This window comes from Orycteropus afer, unplaced genomic scaffold (assembly GCF_000298275.1).
Source record: "Orycteropus afer afer isolate SDZICR_OR568_19922 unplaced genomic scaffold, OryAfe1.0 scaffold00040, whole genome shotgun sequence".
Taxonomy (NCBI): Eukaryota; Metazoa; Chordata; class Mammalia; order Tubulidentata; family Orycteropodidae; genus Orycteropus; species Orycteropus afer.
In genome coordinates this window covers 11,335,495-11,356,659 of record NW_006921627.1, presented here as the reverse complement: position 1 = coordinate 11,356,659, position 21,165 = coordinate 11,335,495, and the positions used below count along the sequence as shown (strand labels likewise).

General features: G+C 46.5%; 1 protein-coding gene across 1 annotated transcript in view; it reads right to left on the bottom strand.

Moving 5' to 3' along the window:
- The window catches only part of CD9 (CD9 molecule), a 173,639-nt gene extending 152,700 nt beyond the window's left edge, over positions 1-20,939 (bottom strand). The window contains exon 1 of the mRNA XM_007937193.1: positions 20,874-20,939. Coding sequence (XP_007935384.1) covers positions 20,874-20,939 — 66 coding nt within the window. The remainder of the gene's footprint in view (positions 1-20,873) is intronic.
- Between the last annotated feature and the right edge of the window lie 226 nt (positions 20,940-21,165).

The following is a 21,165-nucleotide window of genomic DNA, read 5'->3' as shown; positions in this document are numbered from 1 at the left end:
CAACCTTCCTTCCGAGGAGTGGCTGGTGGGTTTGAACCGCCAGCCTTCTGGTTAGCAGTTAAGTGCTTTAGCCACTATGCTACCAGAGCTCCTATATATATATATAAAATCAGAGTAATGGAGCTTAGGGCCCCTGCTGCATTCTGACCCTTATGCCAAGTTTGCAAAAGCAGTTTCAGTTAGAACTTGAGGAGGTATTTATGTACTGGCAGCTTTATTGACAGAAACACTTGAAGTAGGTGTGTGAGAAAGATGAGGAGGTGACAAATGGGCAAGGGGGGGCAGCAGCGGGATGAATGAGGTTTTCTCTCTCTTTGTGTGTGTTCCACTGCCTCTCACTTCTCAGGTACAAAGAACCTTGCCTTTGGGACAAATCCCCTTTCAAAGAAAATCCTTTCATAGCAAACACACTGGGTGGTCTTGCAATATGACCTGACTGGCCACAAATGTTTTAAAAAGACAAAATATTTGTTATTCTTTCTCTATCTGTCTTGGAAAGTCTAGAAAGGTAAAGAGCAGATTGTTCTCCACAAGCAGTTTTTCTTTGAGGGAGGTCTTAGATTAGAAGTGGTCACACCTGCCATTTTGGGAGGGGTTGAGGTGGGAAGTGCTGAGTGGGTGGGACCAGGAAGAAGGGGGTGTTTTCTTTCTTACTCCCCATTGTCCTTCTGAAAGAGCAAGGGCTATTTAGTTACTCTTGACAGCCCATGATCAGAGAGATGTGGCAAGCTTTTCAGGAGGGGGCAGGTGGCATCAGACAAAGAATGTGAACCAGAAGATGAAGCCCTGGCTCTGTCAACTGAATGGCCACACAGTGACGGGCCTGGTTCTACATGGGATGGATGTTGGAATCACCTGGGCCTTCTATGCGTCATCTGCCTCAGCTCCATCCCAGGGGATGCGAGTGCTCCCAGGTGACTCTCCTGCCTATCTGTTTGAAAATGACTGCTCTCTCCAGTGGATGGGTGAGGACTCTGAGCTCTAATTCTGGTGCTGCAATTTCTGAGCTGTGTGAGAACTTTACTTAGCTTCTCTGAACTTCAGAGTCCTCACGGGTAAAACAAACAAATAGAAAAAATGCATAATACCTGCGCTATCTTTGATCTAAGTCAAAGGTAAGAAGTAAATGAAGTGATGCATGGAAAACAATTTGGGAAAACTGGGACGTGCTAACTTAGGTCAGATTCTGCAGGACAAAAAAAAAAAAAAAAATGATAGTGACAATGATAACACACTCTTTTTTAGTCTTGTGTCAGAGAAAGACACAAGACACCAGTGAGGCAATTCACGAGCATTCTGCAGACATCAGCATGTGTCTTCCTATGACTCGAGCAGGTCTTAGCTGGAAATTCAAACAAAACTCACTATCATGGAGATGATTCTGAGTCACAGAGCCCTTATAGGACAGAGTAGAGCTGCCCCATAGGATTTCCAAGACTGTAAATCTTTACAGAAGTAGATTGCCTTATCTTTCTCCTGCAGAATAACTGGTGGGGTTCAAACCATTGACCTTTTGGTTAGCAGCTAGAATGCCTTAGCCATGCACCACCAGAGCTCCTTCTTAGCTTGATGGAAGCAAGTAATCTCAGACACTGGGGTTCTGTTCTCTGGTTTCTTTGAGATTGTGAATGTCATGTGCTGGAGAGACAGATGGATAAATTTACCCTCTTCACACTCATTAACTGCCTCCCAGACATCATCAGATGGGAATGGCAAAAGAAAAGTGGGGAAGGAAGGTATTTTGGTTACCTCTAGTGCCACTCTAACAGAAAAATACCACAAATGGGTGGCTTTTACAAACAGGGATTTATTCTCTTACAGTTTAGGAGACTAGAAGTCCGAGTTCAAAGTGCCAGCTCTAGGGGCTGGTGAAAGCCCTTCAACCTTGGGCTTCAAAGCTCTGTTTCTTGCTCCCAGCCCACTGTAGCTGAAGGCTTTTGTTAACTCAGGCAGCTGCTGGCTGCTGAGGCTGGCAAACCCAAGGTCCACAAGTAAAAAGGCGTAAGTCCCAAGATTATCAAACAACATGGCAGGTCACTAGTTCAAATCCAGAAAAAGTCCCAAGATCCACAAGGCATGGTAGGCTGCTGAATGAAAACTTGGCTACATTCAAGATCCAAGTATGCCAAAAAGATGCTGACCATTCCCAAAGCTTCTCCTTACATACCAAAGCAGACCACATCCCTAAAGCAGCTACTTAGCTGCTCGTGGCAGATTTCACCATGGAGTTGACTGCCAATCTCATCATGGGGAATAACTACAACCAACTGCCCAGCCACTCAAAACCAGGCCCAGCCAAGCTGACATATAACCAACCTTAACTACCACAGAAGGGTAAAGACAGATTAAGACTTTAGGTCTCTGTCCTCTGCATCATGGACAGCTTCCATGGACGAATTCACTATGCTGAAAGGAGTTACTAAAACAGCAGATAACAGAGGGAGGGATTTTCCTGGGTTGGGCAGGAAAGGAAACCTTGACCTCTTTATTTCCCTCCTTCCTAAGAGGTGTCACATCAACCTGTTTTTTTTTTAATGTACTGGACTAGGTGTGTTGATAATTGCTGTGGTTCCGGTTCATGGTAACCCCACGTGTGCAGAGAACTGGTTTTCTTGGCTGTGACCTTTCAGAAGCAGATAGATAGGCTTACTCTTCCAAGGTGCCTCGGGAAAAAAAAAAAAAAAAACACAAACCAAACTCACTGCCATCAAGTCGATTCTGACTCATAGCACCCCTCCTTGGGTTTCTGAGGCGGTATCACTATGGAAGTAGATTGCTCAGTCTTCCTTCCGAGGAGTGGCTTATGGGTTTGAACTGCCAGCCTTCTTGTTAGCAGTCAAATGCTTTGTTGTTGTTGTTGTTATGTGCTGGTGGAGTCGGCCTGACTGACTCATAGTAGCGACCCCTCCTTGGGTTTCTGAGGCAGTATCACCACGGAAGTAGGATTGCCAACCTTCCTTCCAAGGAGTGGCTGGTGGGTTTGAACCACCAGCCTTCTGGTTAGCAGTCAAGTGCTTTAGCCACTATGCTACCAGAGCTCCTGTCAAATGCTTTAGTGAGCTTAAACTGCCGATTTAGCCTATGCTAGTAGTGAAGTGCTTAAATGTTTGTGCTACCCAGGGACTCCTGGTCTAGGTGTACTAATAGTAATATACCCACAGGTATAGTTGTCCCGTCAGTAATAGAGTGAATTTCCCCTATCAGCCTTTTCCAGGCCCCAAAGTATCAGTCATGCAAAAAGCCTCAAAAGTGGTGGTAAGGGCCTCTATGTTCATACAGGCTTCAACATTTAAAAACAAGTCAGGCCACTCAGACCTGTGGGGTCTGGGCCTCACCCATCTCCATGGCAACCTCAGCTGCCACTGAATGCCAAGCCAGCAATGGGCTGATTCACAGTAGTCAGGAGGCTGGGCTGGGCTGCCAGCAAGAACAAACAGGATCCCAGTGCCTGTAGTCTCTTCCTCTAATCCTCTCCCTGAGTTCCAAATTAAGGCTGGAGCTGTTGTCTTTGGAGATGCAAAGCAACTTGGGCAGGACTAGAGATCTTGTGGAGTCCCTCCCTTATTCAGTCCCTCCCTCCAGTAGTAAAACAACAATTTAAAAAACACACAAAAAAACAAACAAACAAACAAAAAAAAAAAACCTCATTCTAATCAGCAGACAAAATTGTCATGACTTGCTTTCTTTAAGGATCACAAGTAAACTATTAATTCAATGTGGAATTTAAAGATACCAACAAGTACTGGTACTAACTTTAGTTTTATTAGAGATGAGTTGGAATGGCCTAGAAGCCATAGCCCTGCAGAACAAGTCAGCCCTAGTGAGTGTGGTGACCGTCCTGGAGACTGGTTGAGCAGACACAGTCTGGGGCCCAGTTCTTCTCCTTAGATACATTCTGGTCTTGGGGCTTCCACTGAGCTACCACCTTAAGGCAGTGCTTAAATCTTCAGAAGTCTGTATCCTCAAAGGTAACCAAGAAACTTATCTCTAGACTAGCGGGTTTCAAAGTGTGGTCTCCAGACAGACCAGTAGCAGCAGCAGCAGGATCCAGAAACTTGTTAGACATGCAAATTTGCAGCCCCATCCTGCTGTTATTCAGACTCAAGGTGACCTCATCCTGTGGTTGTTATGTGTGTCTAGTCGGGTCTCTGACTCACAGCAACCCCTCCTTGGGTTTCCAAGGTGGTATCACTATGGAAGTAGATTGCCCAACCTTCCTTTACCTAGATTTACTAAATTAGAAACTCTGGGTTGCGGTGGGGCCCAGCAATCAGATGGTTCTGATGAATGCTCAAGTTTGAGAACCACTGCTTTGGGCTTCATTTAAAAACTAACCCCGGAGAATAGCTTTCTGAATGCCAGTGCTGAAAAGCACACAGCCACTGACTGGATGCACCAGCTTTCTCTAAGCTCAAGATTCCTTGGCCACGGTAGGGTAAGCTCACAGCCTTTCAGCCCAACAAGGGAGCAGAACCTTACTCTTCCACTTTACACCAAGATCTGTAGAGGGTGGAGCGAAATGTCCTGACTGCCAGTGTAAATGAATGTACTGGGAGTGGGCTTGGGTGGACCTGCTGCCTGGTGACAGTTAAGGAGGGCTGGTGGTATAGTGGATAAGGAAGGCATTTGGCTACTAACCAGAAGGTCAGTGGCTCAAACCCACCAGCTGCCCTCTGGCAGGAAGATGGGGCAATCTACTTCTGTAAAGATTTACAACCTCAGAAACACAACGAGGGTCACTACGAGTTGGAATCGGCTTGATGGCAGTGAGTTTGGTTTGGCTTGGAAGAAAGCAGAAGGTAAGAAGAGATAACTTGCTTGACCACTCCACTTTGAATTCACTGAGCCTGGGGAGTCATAGTAAATGGTTCAAGTTGGAACCTGCATTTGACTTCCAAATGTGCATTCATCACCCAGGCTTCAGCCCAGGCAACTCCTCCTCCCACAAGAAGCCATAATGACTCAGTGGGCATGCCTCACCTGGCCTCTGAAGCAGGACCCAATTGGTAAAAACTTCCCACTTGGTTTCTGCAGCCTGTCTTTCTCCCTAGGCCAGGCTACTATATATGAGAGAGTGGACTCTTCCCCAAACCAACCCATATTCTAGGAAAAAGAAATTCTCTTACAGATACATGCAGAGACTCAGGGTCAAGCTGTAGGCTATCTAGCCTTAGGGTTATGATTCTGGTAGGCTTTTCTGTTCATTAGAAACTCCTCCAGAGACTGAGGAAGGGAACATAAAATAACAGCAACAATAATAATCACAGCCGCTATTATCTCCTGAATACCCACCAGGGATTAGACATTATAGGGAGTAGTTTACATACATCATCTCATTTAAACTTCTTGTCATGCTTATTTTTCAGATGAAACAGCTCAGAGATGTTAAGCAACACATCCAAAAAGACACAGCTAGTAAGAAGCAGAGTTCAAATGGAACCAGGTCCTTGTAGACAATTCAAAGCTACTCTTCCCAATGCACTGTGTCTCTTACTGCCCAAGGGGTGATTGGGAAGAATGGGAACCGCTAAAGAACTTTTCTTGTGGGGCAGTGGAGTGACCTGGGCATGGTGGATTTGGCAAAATGCCTTGACTTGAACTTTAACCTGGGTGACCAGGACATCTTGCCTGGATGAAGGCACCGGGCTATTTATCCCTTGGCTTTGTTATCTCTCTTGCTACAATCTCCCCCCTTCCTCTTCTATTGAGGCCAAGGTAGACACTGCTGGGAGAGACCAGAGAAAGATGGGGTGGTCTCCAGCCCCTCAGTGACTGGATCCTGTGTGGTGGGGGATACACCCTTCAGGGTTATCTCTACATTCCTCTCTTTTTTTCCCCACAGAATCTTATTATGGTGACAGAAGCAATGGTGACACTGGCTCTGTCTCTCTCTGGGACCTACTCTTGGGGGGTTCTAATTGTCTAGAAGGTTCTAGGTAAAAGGAATCAATGCTTTTTTGGGAGGCACAAGGAATGAACGGAAGGAGAGGTGTTGAGGCCACCCCCCACACTTTAAAAAAAAAATTTTAATGTGATTTGGGTGAAAGTTTACAGAGCAAATTCATTTTCCATACAGCAGTTAATACACATTTTGTTTCATGACATTGACTGCAATTCCCCACAAAGTAACAGTTCTCTTCACACTTCCTCACTGTAGTTACCTTTTCCCTGTGTCCTTCTTTTCTATGCATTCCAGCCCCCTGAGTTATCTCTCTGTGTAAACACTGCCCTTCTGTTCCCCAATGACTGATATTCTAAGGAGTGTGTCTATCTGGTGTAAATGTTTACTCTCTATATATAAAAAAAAACAAAACCAAACTCACTGCCGTCAGGTTGATCCGACTCATAGCGACCCCTCTTCTTGGGTTTTCAAGATGGTATCTCTATGCAAGTAGATTGCCCAATCTTCCTTCTGAGGAGTGGCTGGTGTGTTTGAACTGCCAGCCTTCTGGTTAGCAGTCAAATGCCTTAGGCATTACACCACCAGAGCTCCCATTTACCCTATATTCCTGTCCATTGTTTGGCTGGAAGCCATGGACTGAGTTCAATTCCAGGCCTGAAAGGTAACTAACTAGGGTCTTGGGGGTTTCACTGGGTTCTATCAGACTAGTAAGACTGACCTTTTCTTTTATGATTTTGAGTTTCGTTCTACATTTTTCTCCCACTCTATCTTTAGCACTGATCCCTTTCCAAGTGGTTGACAGTGGTAGCCAGGTACCATCTAGTTCTTCTGGTCTCATGGTCACATGGGCTGAGTTTCACAGGGTCCACTAGTCCCTTGGACTAACTGCTTCCATGCATCTTTGGTTTTCTTCATTCTTCTTTGCTCTGGACGAGGAGAGACCAATTGCTGCATCTAGATGGCTGCTTGTAAGCTTTTAAGACCCCAGTCGCTACTCACCAAAGTAGGATGTAGAACAATATTTTTGTTTAGTATGTTATGGTGATTGAGCTTGATGTTCCCTGCAACCACAGTCCCTAGCCCACAGGTCCAAAAACTCACTCCATCAGAGTGGTTTGCCCCCTGTTAGTTCTATTTATATGGACATTCTTACAGCACATATAAATACATATGTAGAAATATCATCTGCCAACCTTACATATGGTCATGGGTATATTCTCTTTTGGGGCTACCCTTTTTTAGTTGATTCCTTTGGTAACTTATACTCCAAATTGGGCTCCACAGGTGAGCCCCTACCAACGAGGCATCCTCCCAGGACTACTTCCAGCAAAACTGACCCTTTCCCCATCAACCTTCTCAAAATGAAGGAATCTCTGAAAGAAGTGTTTTGTCGATTACAGGAAAGAGGTCTCGTAATTCATGTTCTGGAAGGAATGAAAGTAGAAGACGTGAGGTAAAATTTCAGTTTTGAGCAATCCTGTGTGATGTGGTTTTCACAGATGGAAGCAGTAAGATATCAATGAATGTGAAAATTTAGAACAATCTCAATTCCTGAAAAAATTTAAGAGGAGTAGTACTAATGACTACAGCTACAGTACAGCAGCTAATACATGTGTTCCATGAGCCAGGCACTATGATACACAGCTTTAATATTCTTATTATTCCTCATAACAACCCTTGTTGTTGTTATGTGCCCTCGAGTCGGACCCGACTCATAGCGACCCCTCCTTGGGTTTCCGAGGCAGTGTCACTATGGAAGTAGATTGCCCCATCTTCCTTTCGAGGAGTGGCTGGTGGGTTTGAACCGCCAGCCTTCTGGTTAGCAGTCAAGTGCCTTAGGCACTATGCTACCAGAGCTCCTCATAATAACCCTAAGATGTTGTATTATTACATTTACAGATGTTGCATTATTACATTTATTATACAGATAAGGAAAGTGAGGCTTAAGGAGAGTCATTCATTTCTCACCTCTGTAAAGGAATCTGCATTTCTAACAGCAATGCCCTCTCCCCGACCATGCTTCTGATGGCAATGGTGGACCAGGGCCACATACAGGGAAACACAATGTAGGTACTTAATCCCTACAATCACTTTGTGTTACAAATGACTCTCTCCTTTTTTTTTTTTTTCTTTTTAAATAATGCTCTTTTACAGCATCAGGGGGAGTTTTGGGGATGGATATTAAAAACAAAAGCACACACAACCCCCCGCCCCCCAACCATCCATGAAAAGCCAGTTCCTTGGGGAAAAAACCTGAATCTTATGGGTAGCCTTGGGCTGGGGAAGGATACTTCTGATTCTCGTGGCCATTTAAGGCCCTAAATACCCAACCACTCATAATTCAACATAAAAACTATTGTGAAATAAATATAAAGAAGTTAAAACAAACAAACAAAATGCTTTTGACCATGATTTCTTGGACTTAACTGTAGTGCCCTAAGTAGAGTATGATCTCATAGCCTCCCTTTCTGGGGACACTAGCACACCTAGGGGGGTCCAGGGTAAAGGGGTGAAGGTGGCCCAAGGCAGCTGTAGTCTGAGGATGCCATCTAGCTATGCCCCACTCTTTGGGGCAATTGTGTTTCAGTGTTTGAGTCTGGTTTCAGGCTGGTACAAGATGTTACACTAACAAAGGACGATGCTTTGTGGGGATGATATAGTATTGCAAAAGAAATTTCCCAGGGAGAAAAGGAATATTGCGAGGTTAGGGTTATAATGTAAGGCTCTGCTATGACCCCTCCTCTTGGGGAGAGTCTCCCTTGCTGCCTTCCTTAGGGAACTGGTTTGATTCTAATAGTATTGGTGGGGCTGGGAGGTAATAATTAACCATCCCAGTTTAGATGACAGGCTGAGAGATAAGGTAATTTGCCCACAGTCAACAGCAGGTATGGAATGACACTGAATTCCAACTGAAGGCTCTCGGCTCCTCTTCTCTGTCCTATGCACAGTGCATGCGCCCTGCAGACACCCTGCTACTCCCCTGCTTGTCTTACCCTCTGGAGTGTGGCATTGGATGAAGGGCCCTGTAAGCTTTTTCTCAGCACTCTTCTATGGCAATTAGGCAGCTACCTGGTCTGAACAAGTTCAAGAGTTGAGAAATCCTTCCTCTCAAGGGCAAACTCAGCATCATTTAAAAACCAGAGGTCCTACTCTACCTTAGAGAGGAGCAAGCTACATGGTGTGCTGTTCTAAGACATTTGGGACTGAGGAGGTTGGAGTCTTCCCTTGCTGTCCAGGCCCCACCCCAGCCCCACCCCAGGTTACCTCTTTTTTTAAACAAGAAATCTCATTTCAAGTTTCCAATGACTGGTTGCCAGACAGACACGTAGTACACATTGGCCAACCAATAAATCCCTTTTTTGCTGAAAGCAGGCATTCTGATCTTAACCAAAATCATCTGATGTGGGGGACTGTTTTGGGGATGTTTTGCTTTACATTCTAAAACACCACACATTTGTTTTCCATTGTGCATGTCTCTCTAAGATGTCTAGCCATCACACACACACACAGACACACACACACACACAATTTAGCTGTGTAGATCAGTTAGTGCTTGTCCCATCTGGGGAGCCAGTTACCATTCCCCAGCATGCCCTGAGTGGTGGGAGAGCCCCTCCTTTCACAGAGCTTTCTAACAATGCCACGTGGTACGTGGATTGCCAGCGTAAGCAAAAGACACCCTGGTACTGTTCAGCTGAATGGCCCTTCTCCCTATCATGGGACATTCATAGCACCAAGCCAGTAAGGGGGTAAGAACCAAGGTTCCCAAACTGGTCTAACCCCACCTGCCTATTATCCCTCTGCTGTGATCTCCACCTTCATTTCTGGTCTCTTAAATTATTAGGAAGCAAGCACTCAAAGGAATCCCTTAGTAGTGAAAATGGTTAATGTTCTTAGCTACTAATCAAAAAGTTGGAAGTTCGAGTTCCATACAGAGGTTCCTTGGGGGAAAGAAAGTAGATGCCTACTTCCAAAAACTCTGCCATTGAAAACCCTATAGAGCACAGTTCTACTCAGACACTCATGGGGTCACCAGGAGCTGGAGTTGACTGAGTGGCAACTGGTTTAAGCAATCAGATATTTGCCATCTGACCCATAAACCACGTGAATTATCTCATTTAATTTTCACACTCCACCCATGAGTTAGGTAATATTATCTTGCATTTTTCAGACCAGAAAATTCAGGCACAGAAGGAGCTTGTCTGAGATCACACAGCAAGTAAGTTCAGAGTAGGAACTTGAACCCAGAGCTATCTGATTGCAAAGTCCACCTTCTCAATCAATAAACTTATTGATCGGTTTCTTTGATCCCAGAGTCAGAGTTTTTCCCTTTTGTTGTTTCTCTCTTATAGCAACATTGTTGTTAGCAACAGTTGAGGAGGCTCTGACTCATGGCGACTCCACACATAACAGAGTGAGTTATTGCCTGGTCCTGCACGTCCTCCGTGATTGGTTGTGGATCTGTAAGGTTCTCATTGGTTTATTTTTGGAAGTAGATTACCAGGCCTTTCTTCCCAGTCTGAAAGCTCTGCTAAAACTTTTTCTGAATCATAATGTGACAGACAGGTGGTGGCTGTACATGAGGTGCCATTGGTTGGAAATCGAACCTGGGTCTCCTACCTGGAAGGAAAGAATTCTGCCACAGACCAACCACTACCTGACCTTCCCTCCCCCTGCAACAGCAATGCCTGATCTTATTCCAAAAGTGGCATCTTCTATCTGTATAGGCCCTAGAGAGTTGATCTGCAAAGAAGGAGGGCCTTACACCTCCTCCCAACAGGAAGCCATCTGCAGTGACCCCCTGGGCTACAGGTGCCACCTGATCCTGCCCTCTCTCTGGGAGCCGCTAAGGGACAGGGTCTAGGGAAAAAGTCTGTTCTCCACTCCTTGCACTGGCCTCGGATCTAAGAGCTTTGTCTGTGCTCTTGCTCTACTGGCCAGAAAGTTGGTGTGGATACAAACACTGCTCTGGGAAACAAGACTTCCCAGTGCAACTAGGCACATATTCCTATCCTAGCTTCGCTACTGCTGCAAGTTTGGCCAAATGCAGATGCTGCTGCCGCTGCCATTGGCTAGTGTGTCCACATATGTGGCCATGGTCCATCAAGTGGCCCTTGTTCTTACATCTCCTTATAGAAATGGCCCCAAAGTGGGGGCCAAAGCCTTTACCCTTTCTCCAAAGCACCATCCTGCCAGCAAACTGCAAAGGTGATGGCATCACCCCAGGATTCCCTGGTACAGCCCTGTGCAAGGCTCTCAAGATCCACCATAGGGTGCCTAGGATGTGAGAATGATGATTGAAGACTAAATGTCCCTCCCTAGCACTGGAAGAGAATCCAATTTCTATCTGAAATGAGATTTCTGGGGTCCTAAAGGGTTATTTGTTGTGGGGAATCGGGGCTATGATTTGACTGAAGTGGGAGAAAGTTGAGTATAGAAAGATTTGCCAGGCTTGTGGAGAGGAAGATTTTACACCCACAGCCCCACATCACAAGAAAGGTGTTCACATTGCCTTGGGGGAGCAGGAAGCAGACTTTTAGGGAGATCTCTTATCTTAGGAGTGAACATTCCTCTTGAGGAGTGTGGGGTGAGGGGGTGTGGGTGGCTCCCTGCCCCTTAGAAATGAGGTATTGCTCTGAAGTGTGTAGGAATTACTCACATGGAAGTTAAAAGTGATTTACATTCAAACTGGAACATAATTATCTTTTAGAAACACTAAATTTCTATTGATTTGAATGAAATGCAATGATTTCACGCATATGTATGAGTTCACAAACAGGTACAAAAAGTTTTGCTATCTTATCTCTTCATTTAAAGTTTAACCAATTTTATCATTTACCATGTTATTTATCTTTGACTCAAATCACTGTGGTTAACGATACATTAAAACTAAAATGCTACAAAGCATCAGATGCTTTGAATTCAATCAAACTTCAGTTTACTTTGAACCCCAAGTCAAGGATTTTCTCCTGTGACCCATGATCTGTTATTCCTGCAGCTGCATTAACACAGCTCAGACCCCGGTGTGTAAGCAAGAGCTTCTTTCCTCTTAGAAGATGAGAACTTCAGTGAAGATGTGGGCTTCAGAGAAGTCATGGGCTGGTGGCCTGCCCAGGTGTTCCCTGGAACTTTGAAGGTATGTTGGGTAAAGCTTTGAAAAATTACTTTCCTAATAGAACCAGCAAGAGCTGCCATTTCAGCTACCCTGCACAAGACCTGGCAAGAAGATTGAACAAGATCTCTTAAACCCAGATACCTGATTCTCCTCCAAGTCAAGAGTCCCCAAACCTCTCTACCAAGGGGGCTTCTCTTGAATCGAATTCATGTGAGCCCCTCTAAAGACACACTGCTTCATCTTTCCCTCTGCTTATCCACACTGCTTATCATCTCCTCAGGAATTCAAAGTCCCAAGTGATCCCCCATGAGACATTTCTCCCTTCTCATAGTCCTCTGGGGCAAGACCACAGAAAATCAGGCCAAGCCTTCTAGCTTCAATTTGCTGGGAAGAAGAGAAAGAAAGAACTCTGATGTTTCTGAGCAAGGACAAATCATCCTAGCTATGGGAAAATCTAATCCAAGAGGCATAACTTGGCTGAAAGCTCATAAAGTTGGATTCTTCACGTAGACTAGAAATACTGGACAAAAGTCATGAAATAAATGGAGAGTTCAAAGCCACTCGTGGGCAATGATTAAGCTGAGAGCGTCAGAGTGAGGCTGGGTGGGGAGGTGGCTCTCCAGTCTGCGCTGCCCTCCAGCATTACAGGAAGTTAGGGTACTCTAGCACCTTTCTCAAGGAGCTCTAGTGGTGCAGTGGTTAAACCATTGGCTGCTAGCCAAAAAGTCAATGGTTTGAACCCATCAGCCATTTCATGGGAGAAAGAGGAGGAAGTCTGCTTTCCGTAAAAGCTTAGAAGCCCTATGGGGTGGCTCTCCTACATGTGCTTTGCGGTCGTTATGAGTTGGAATGACTAGATGGCAGTGGATGTGGTTTTGGGAACACCTTTCTCAGAAGTGTCCCTATTATTCTCCCATGTGGACCCTGGGGAGCAGTGAGGCAGCTTGCTTCTCATGGTAGAAACATGGGAGTCAGGGACATACATAGCAGGGGCTGCCTGGAAACTGAGGGATAACAACCCATTACAGGGGAGTGGGGTGTGTTCATAACCTGAGGTCCAGAAAAAAGGCAAAAAAGTGGAAATAACTTTTTTCTGGAAGTTGGTGTCACTGATTTTATGGGATTCTCTCAAAAGGTTAAGATCTACTTGTCTTGGATGACGGCACACATACTTAAAAACTATCCCAACTAAGTTTCTTTTTTCCTTTTTAAGGAGGGAGGAAACTACTGGATGGATGTAATTTACTATTATAAAAATTATCTCATCTGGAGGCAGGATGCTGCTTTCCACAGCTGCATGCCATCACTTATTGGAAAATCAGAATGTCCCTGGACCAGCATGGCTTTTTCCACAAATGAAAACAGGCAAATGATCTGTAGTCAGACTTGAAAAACAAAAAAATTTTAAAGCGTATTATGATTAGCTATTCGGTCTTCTGAATTCTTTCAGTTGCAAGGCATTTCTCCTGTTAGTTGAGGGTAAGGGTCCCTAGCAAATGCAAATGGTTAATTAAGCACTTGATTACTAGCTGAAAGGCTGGTGGTTTGAACCCATCCAAGAAGCACCTCAGAAGATGGGCTTGGTGATTTGCTTCTGAAAGGCCACTGCCTTGAAAATCTTACAGAGCAGTTCTACTCTGCACACATGGGGTCCTCATCAGTCAGAAGTGACTTGTTGGCTATTAATGACAATTAAAGGCATGAGTCTGATAGGCTCTCACACAGACTTTCAACCCCTGAAACTATGAAGTCATTGCTGTTCTATATGTAAGAGGCAGCTCTGTTTCTGCAGGTTTTGGTAGAAAAGATCTGTGGCATGTCCAAATAAAGTCCCACTGACTTCAACGTGGGGGAGGAAGGAACAGTAAACATAAACATGCAGAGCTCTCAAATTTCTTCTCTTCTTTTCCCCAACTTGACACAGGTCCATCTAGAATGCATAGGGTGGCAGCTGGACCATGAAAGCCAACATAACCCAGTGGCCTCAGGTCCTTTTTATCCTCATAGCCAGATATACCCAAGGAAGAACAGTCAAAGGTGATGTTCTTTAGAAGAAAAGGTGCTTTTGTAAATCCAAGGTATTATTAAGTTCCCAACCATGTCACCAATTCCAGAAGCCACACCTCCTTATAAAACTGAACCAAACAGGAAAACAAACACAGGATACCTGGCTGTGTAGGAGGGACGATCCAATGCCAGCACTCCTTTCAAAATGAAGCTGAGGACATGCAGTTGTGAGGTCTGCAGCCTCAGGAAGACTTGTTTAGAAGAGAAAGTATTCTGGTGAGGACACCCCTCCATGACGCTGCTTATCAAAGCAGTTCCAAATTTGGGTCTTAACCAGTAGCCACTTCTCTTGGCAACAAAATAGCAGGGTCTACAATGGTGCTGTTGGGCACTTTGAAAAGAGAGGGGTGGGGTGTGTGTGTGTAGACTCCTCTCCCTCAAAGATCAGGAGTCTGATCGTTGTTGTTGACAACCATCGGGGAAAAAGACAGCCAAGATTCTGAGCAGAAGAGTCCTATTTTCCTTAGCAGATACAGACACCTGGCCTCACCTCACCTTTCCCCATCCCTGCCAGCTTCAGTACACAAACAGTCAGCTTCACCGCCAGCTCAGGCTGTCAGGATGCCAGATGTGGGGAAGCCATTTTATGCAACAATCCCACTGACTTCATGTTGCTCAGCCCCAACATCAAAGTCAAACAACTTTTAGGTAAAGCACCAAGTTGGGTGGCAGGGGCTTTTGCCACCTGGTCCGTACCCTGCCCAGACCCAGAAGCCTCACGTCTTAGGGTTTCTCCGCTGTGCAGTTTTACATTTAGAAGTGGGGCTGCCCCAAAGCCAAAGGTGTAGCAACATATGAAATGAGTCAGTGTCTTGCTTGAGACAGGGGGTGGCATGAATGATGGCACAGGTGCAGGACAAGAAGGAAAAAAGAGGAGGAATGTGTGCAGATTCGGAATGTGTTTCTGGCCATGCTCGTGGCTGAAACTTCCACACCTCTTAAGGAATTGCTCCTTAAGGAATACCCTCCCAACTGCCTCCATCTATTTTTAACTTACAAATAACAATAGCTACTGTTAGCTGGAAACTTACTATGCATCTAGGACTATGCTACTTTGCTCATTGCATTATATACATTTTTTCATTACCCCTCTCAGCAACCCTGTTAAGTAGACTAACTTCATCTGTGATGGTGAAATCAATTCCAGAGCTGAAGCTTTAACCACTAGACTGTACAACCACAAAGAGCTAAGGTTCATGGGCAATGAAACAGAGATGCCCCAAGCAGAGAGACCATGCCTCCACAGGGTTAGGAGAGGGAACTGTGAGGTAAGAGGGGCAAGAATTAGACTCCAGAGGTACAAGTCAAGAGGCTTATGAAGTGAAGGTAAGTTCAGAGAACAAGCTTGGTGTCTACCACACACTTTCATTTCCCGACTCCTCTTCTGGGTGATGTAGAAAAGTCTTATTGCTTTAGACCATGGTGGGGGGGGGGTCTGGGGTGATGGCGGGCTTCATAAGCTAAGCTTGAAAGGACTTTTGGAGACCATTTGCTCCAACCAATTGGCTTTATAGATAAGGAAACTGAGCTCTGGAGCACAAACATGACCTGCCCAAGGTTTCAAAGTGAGTTGAGAGGGGAGCTAGATGAAAATCCAGGACTCTGAATTCCCAGTCCAAGGCTCTGTTTGTGTTTCCCAGTGGCCTCTGTTAGGGCCAGGAGATACCATTTTTTTGGGAAAGAGAAACAGTCCGCTATTTCCATCAGTGAGGGAGGGGATGCGGTACAAGTCAGTGAGCAAAGGGGCAGAGGGAAGTGGGGTTGGGACTGGGATCTTTCAACACAGCCAACCCTCACCCTCCCTCCTCTGCCCTGAGGTCATCTCCCTGACTGACCATTTCAAGGAAATCCTCTAGATGTAGGTCTAGAAGCAGACAGAGGTGGACAGGAAAGACACATTCCTGGCCCTGCCTTAGCCTGAGTCTCCTTGAAATAGTTGTGCAGTTTGTTACTCTGAAATAAGATGTTTTTCCGTTCAACCTTTTTTGGGGGGGGCGGGTGTGTAGGGAGGTCTGAAGGAAATGTAGACGGAACCAAAATAGCGCCGGGAGGGTTGGGTTATGGGGGCGTTGGAAGAACAGACTGATTGCTAGTTTGGCTGTGGGCATCAGAGGCCCTACTGGGTGACGGCAGGTGGCCCAGGCTCAGCTGTCACTGAGTGTCCCACAGGGATGAGGGCCACTCTACCCGGCTTCTTGGCCAGACTGAGTTCCTCTGCTTAAAGGGTACTGCTGGACCCTGACCCCACAACTTCTTTTCAAGGCTCATGACTAAACCCACTGCTGTCAAGTAAATTTTGACTCACAGTGACCCTATAGGACAGAGCAGAACTGTCCCACAGGGTTTCCAAGACTGTAAATCTTTATGGAAGCAGACTGTGCATCTTTCTCTCACAGAGTGGCTGGTGGGTTCAAACTGCTAATGGTTAGTAGCCAATAGTGACTGTGCCACAGGGTTCCTGTCAAGGCCTGTATCAGGTCCAAATGCCAAGTTTATAAAGTCCTATTCTCAAGAGAGGGATTGAAAAAGGGAAGTGATGACTTCATAATCACCCAAGAAGTTTCTTTAGATCATAGCTTCCCTTAAAAGATATTTTCAATCGCAGAAGGACAAATACTGTACGAGCCCATTACTGTAAAAAGACAAAGAAGGGTTTGCTTAAGAAAGCAAACTTCGTAGATTACCGGGGTGGGGAGGGAAGGGAAGGGATTAATTTTGGGCTAGTTGGGGCCCACATGCTGATGTGGGCAAGGGGAGGTATAGAAAGAGTCTGTGACCACCATAATATTAGGAAAAGGGAGGACACTGAATTGTGCACATAAGATACAGTCAACAGATGCTAATACCAACCAGTATATTCACAATACTGCATTACCATTAACACCAAACACCAGGCTACAGATAAACATATAAACATATGAGAAGATCAGATGGGGTCAGTGAACAGGAGTATACTCTAGACCAAGGATAGATTCAGCTGAGGCTAATTCTACACAGATACCAGTGATACAAAATACCTGCAATCCTTACAGAAACAACAGAAGACAGATATAGAGTAATCCCTCACAGACAGCCAGAGACTGTGGGAGAGAAATCTAATGGATCTACCCACTCAAGGATCACAGTACTGGGGGGCACTAGACTCAATTGGCACAACAAAATACATAAAAATCTTGTTCCTCATCCTACATTGGTGAGTAGTGACTGGGGTCTTAAAAGCTTTCAAGAGGCCATCAAAGATACAGCTAATGGTCTCCTATTGTCAGAAGAGAAGAAGAGTGCAAAAAACCAAGGGCATTTGGAAGCAATCAGTTCTAGGACATGATGGACCTCGAGACCAGAAGAACTAGATGGTGCCTGGCTACCAATGCCAACCACACAGGAAAGGTTCAAAACTGGAGATCCTAGATAGAGTGGGAGGAAAAATGTGGAACAAAATCCAAAAACACAATAATGACCAGAATTACTAGTCGGATGGAGTCCGGTGAGACCTGTAATACAATGGTCCTGGGATACATTCTGGGCCTGGAATAAAACTTACACCCAGGAGCTAGTTCTCAACTCAATAGTAAACAAGATGTACACGCAGACCACCCAACCCAGGATGATGCACCCACATACTCTATGGAAATGCATCCCTTAGAGCAATCGACCACGGGGCACCAGAGGACCAACATCAGCACAGAGGAAATGCAGGACACACAGGAGTGCACAACTATGAGGGGCACAGGGGGGAGGGTTACTGTGCAGGGAGAGGAGGAGACTGGGTTAGGGTTGGGGATGGTAAATGGAGAGTGAAACTAAATGGAAATGAAATGTTGAATGTAAAACAGACTCTGCTCTGTAAACTTGGGCCTAAAGCACAATAAAAAAAATTTAAAAAAAAGTTTTTTTTTGAGAGCTTGTGCCTATCCTCCTTCCAGTTCTACACAGTAACCAGCTGGGGCAGGCAGGCAGACAGCATATTGTAAGGGAAAATATGCTGGACTCACAACCAACCTAACCTGTATTCAGACTGACTTTTGAGATCATCCTGTTATGTACAGGACCCTGGATAAGTCACTTAACCTCTCTTGGGGACTAATTTCTTGATCATCAGGAAAATGGGGATAATGCTATGGCTATATCATAGGTCATAAGCAAGTCTTGGAAGAGAAGGGACTTGGCAAACTGCAAAACTGTACACAAATGGATGTCAATATTCCTTTATCCCATCATCTCCTATGAGATGGGGCTTCACCTCTATAAATTCTGGTACGTGGTGGCAGAACAATAATTAATTCAGGAAAACAGAGGCACTGCTCATCTACCAACACCAGTTCATAACCACACCCCCTTGGTGATTTTGTGATGCAGATGAAGGACAGAACTGAAGTAAGGTCCCAGGAGTTGTAGTCTTGGCTTGGTCTCTGATTAGCTGTGTGATCCCGGGAAAATCACCCCCTTCTCTGGCTCTCGTTGTTCTCACTGTGAGGAAGACTGGACTGGATGATCTCAAAAATCATCCCCAACTCTGAGCCCAAACGTTCCACGAGTGAGTCATTCTATTTCAGACTACATAGCTGACCAGCAGGACCAGCTCAAGCAGGGGAGCTCTGAACACGAGTAGAAGGGCAGGTTGAGGACAGTATTGAAGAAACTAAGAGTCCCTGGGTGATACAGTTAACATGCTTGGCCGCTAACTGAAAGGCTGGAGTTCACGTCTACCCAGAGGTGCCTCGGAAGAAAGGCTTGACTATCTACTTCCAAAAAAATTAGCCACTGAAAACTTTACGGAGCACGTTTCTACTTTGACACACATGGGATCGCCATGAGTCAGCATTGACTTGTCGGCAACTGGTTTTAGGCAACAGACTGAGTGGTTACTGGGGTGGTCCTGGAAGCCTCCCACCAGGCTCCTGCCTATGTCATGGGGCAGATAGGTGTGTGTAGAGGCATACTGTGGCAGTTTGTGGTATCCTCCTCTTCCCAAACCTTGATACAGCCTAGGCAGAAAGCTGAGGACTGACTAAGAGATGTTAACAGACTAGCCTGGCTAAAGAGAGACTGTGCTAGGGAGGTAAGAAGAAAACTCTCCAAAGGACAAGGGTGGGGTGGATTGGGTTGGGGCCAGCTAGCCTCCCAACATTCTTTACTGGTGCCAGCGGTTTAGTGAGAAAAGACTTCCTGGCTAGGCAGCTGGCTGGGTTCTTTTGGAAACACCAGAAATAAGGGGTGTTCATCACAGCAAGGGTCTCCCCAAAGCAGGTCAAGGGCTGGGCAGGGCCACACCTATGTCCGATTCTCCCTAGGGTGTGCGCGTTGGGTGTGGTGCCTTGCAATAGCAGGGCAGTTTTTGCAGGAAAGAAAACTGCCCTTCTACCACTCCTTTAGCTTAGATTTGTCCTGAGGTTCCTGGGGACCCCAGCGACTAGGGGAATGAGCACATTTATTTGTGATAAGCCTGTGGTAGCAAAATCTCTATCCATATATCCGTTCCCTTGGCCATCTCATTTGAGAGTGGCACAAGGGTTGCCTTTCCAAACCCCTTCCTGCTCCCAGAGGGGCACATACTGTCCACCTACGTGCAGGAGAAGTGGTTACAGAACCAAGGCACAAAGGTGACCTGTTCCTTGCTTCTGTTCTTCGTAGTCCCTTAATCCTCCAAGGGAAGATGTGGGGTAGATGCTCTCCTTTTCTGTTGCCTTCCCATTTGCAGAAAGGCTGACTGTGGCTGGCTGTTATTGTCCCTGGGGCTACCTGCCCAGGTATGATGTCCAGATTAATGGCTCCTCTCTGGGCTAGAGGGGAGGGGGTGAGGCCAGAGGCCCTCCTGGGTGGGCAGCAGGAGGCAGCACCTGATCCCTCCCAGAAAATGGAGAAACACAGGACTCATTCCACTGAAAGTGCTGATAGGCATCTGGCCTCTCCTCTCCCCAACTCTCCCAGAGTTCTCTCCAGTTAAGATACTTATCGCCCTCGTGAAAAAACAAATCAAGACAAGCTAGTCTTTCAGGTAGCTTCCAGGGAGCTCGGACTTTCCCACGGCCTCGGCCTCGGAATCAAACTTTGAGAGAATAGGGGCCTGCGAGATTCCTCCTCGGGAGTGGAGGCGCTGGGTCTCCACTTTGTTTGCTCACCCAGGAAGAGTAGGAAAAACACCCCGGGCTCGACCCTCAGTAGGGGAGTGAACCTCGGAGGGCGGACACCACCGGCAGGCCCGCCCGTTCCCCTCCAGGGTAAAAGTGTCAATCGCTCTTCGCTGAGCTCTTCCGGCGCCACCAAGTCCCGCAGAATGCCCGATCGTCCCCTCCAGGCGCCCGATACCACTTGTGAAACTCCATCCCTGTCACTAACTGCACCCCCGCCGAGTTCTCCTGGGTCAGGGCCTTGAGCTCCCAGGAGAGGGGTGCTCCGTTTCTCCCTCCCGTCTTCCCCTACATTCGGAAGAGCTTGGGTGGGAGTAGACACAAACCAGTCAAAAATCCCTCGGCAAAGGAGAGGGCCAAGACATTCTCCAGAGTCCCATCTCCATAGAGACCTTCACCTTCTCCCAGCCTGCTCGCTTCGCACTGAGTTTCCCACCAAAGTGCCCGCCCCGCCCATCTCCGGATCCGGACAAAAGCCAGCTGGCGGCCTCAGTGCCTTTTCTCTTCCCGCCCGGTGTCCGCCCCGCGCGAGTAGTGCCAGCTGCCTGCGCCCCCGGCCGCCTGGCATCCCCAGCAGCAGACAGTGTCCCCCAGGCGCGCGGACTCCGGCCCAGGAACAGGTGGCCCCGGGGAGGAGCGCGCGGCAGTAGCGCTCACTCACCCAGAAGATGAAGTTAAATCCGAAGAGCAGGTATTTGATGCACTTGGTACCTCCTTTGACCGGCATGTTGCGGAATAGACTGGACTTGGCCTTATGGTGTAGGACTAGACTGGACTGGGATGGGCGAGACTAGGCTTCGGACAGAAATGTGGTCGGCTTGGACTCCGGCTCCTGGCAGCACTTTTAAAAAGTGCCACTCCTTACGGCGCGCAGCCGGGTGCGGTGCGCATGTGCAATGGTTCCACCCCCGCCAACCCCGCCTCCCGGCCTCACCTGCCCCGCCCACCTACCT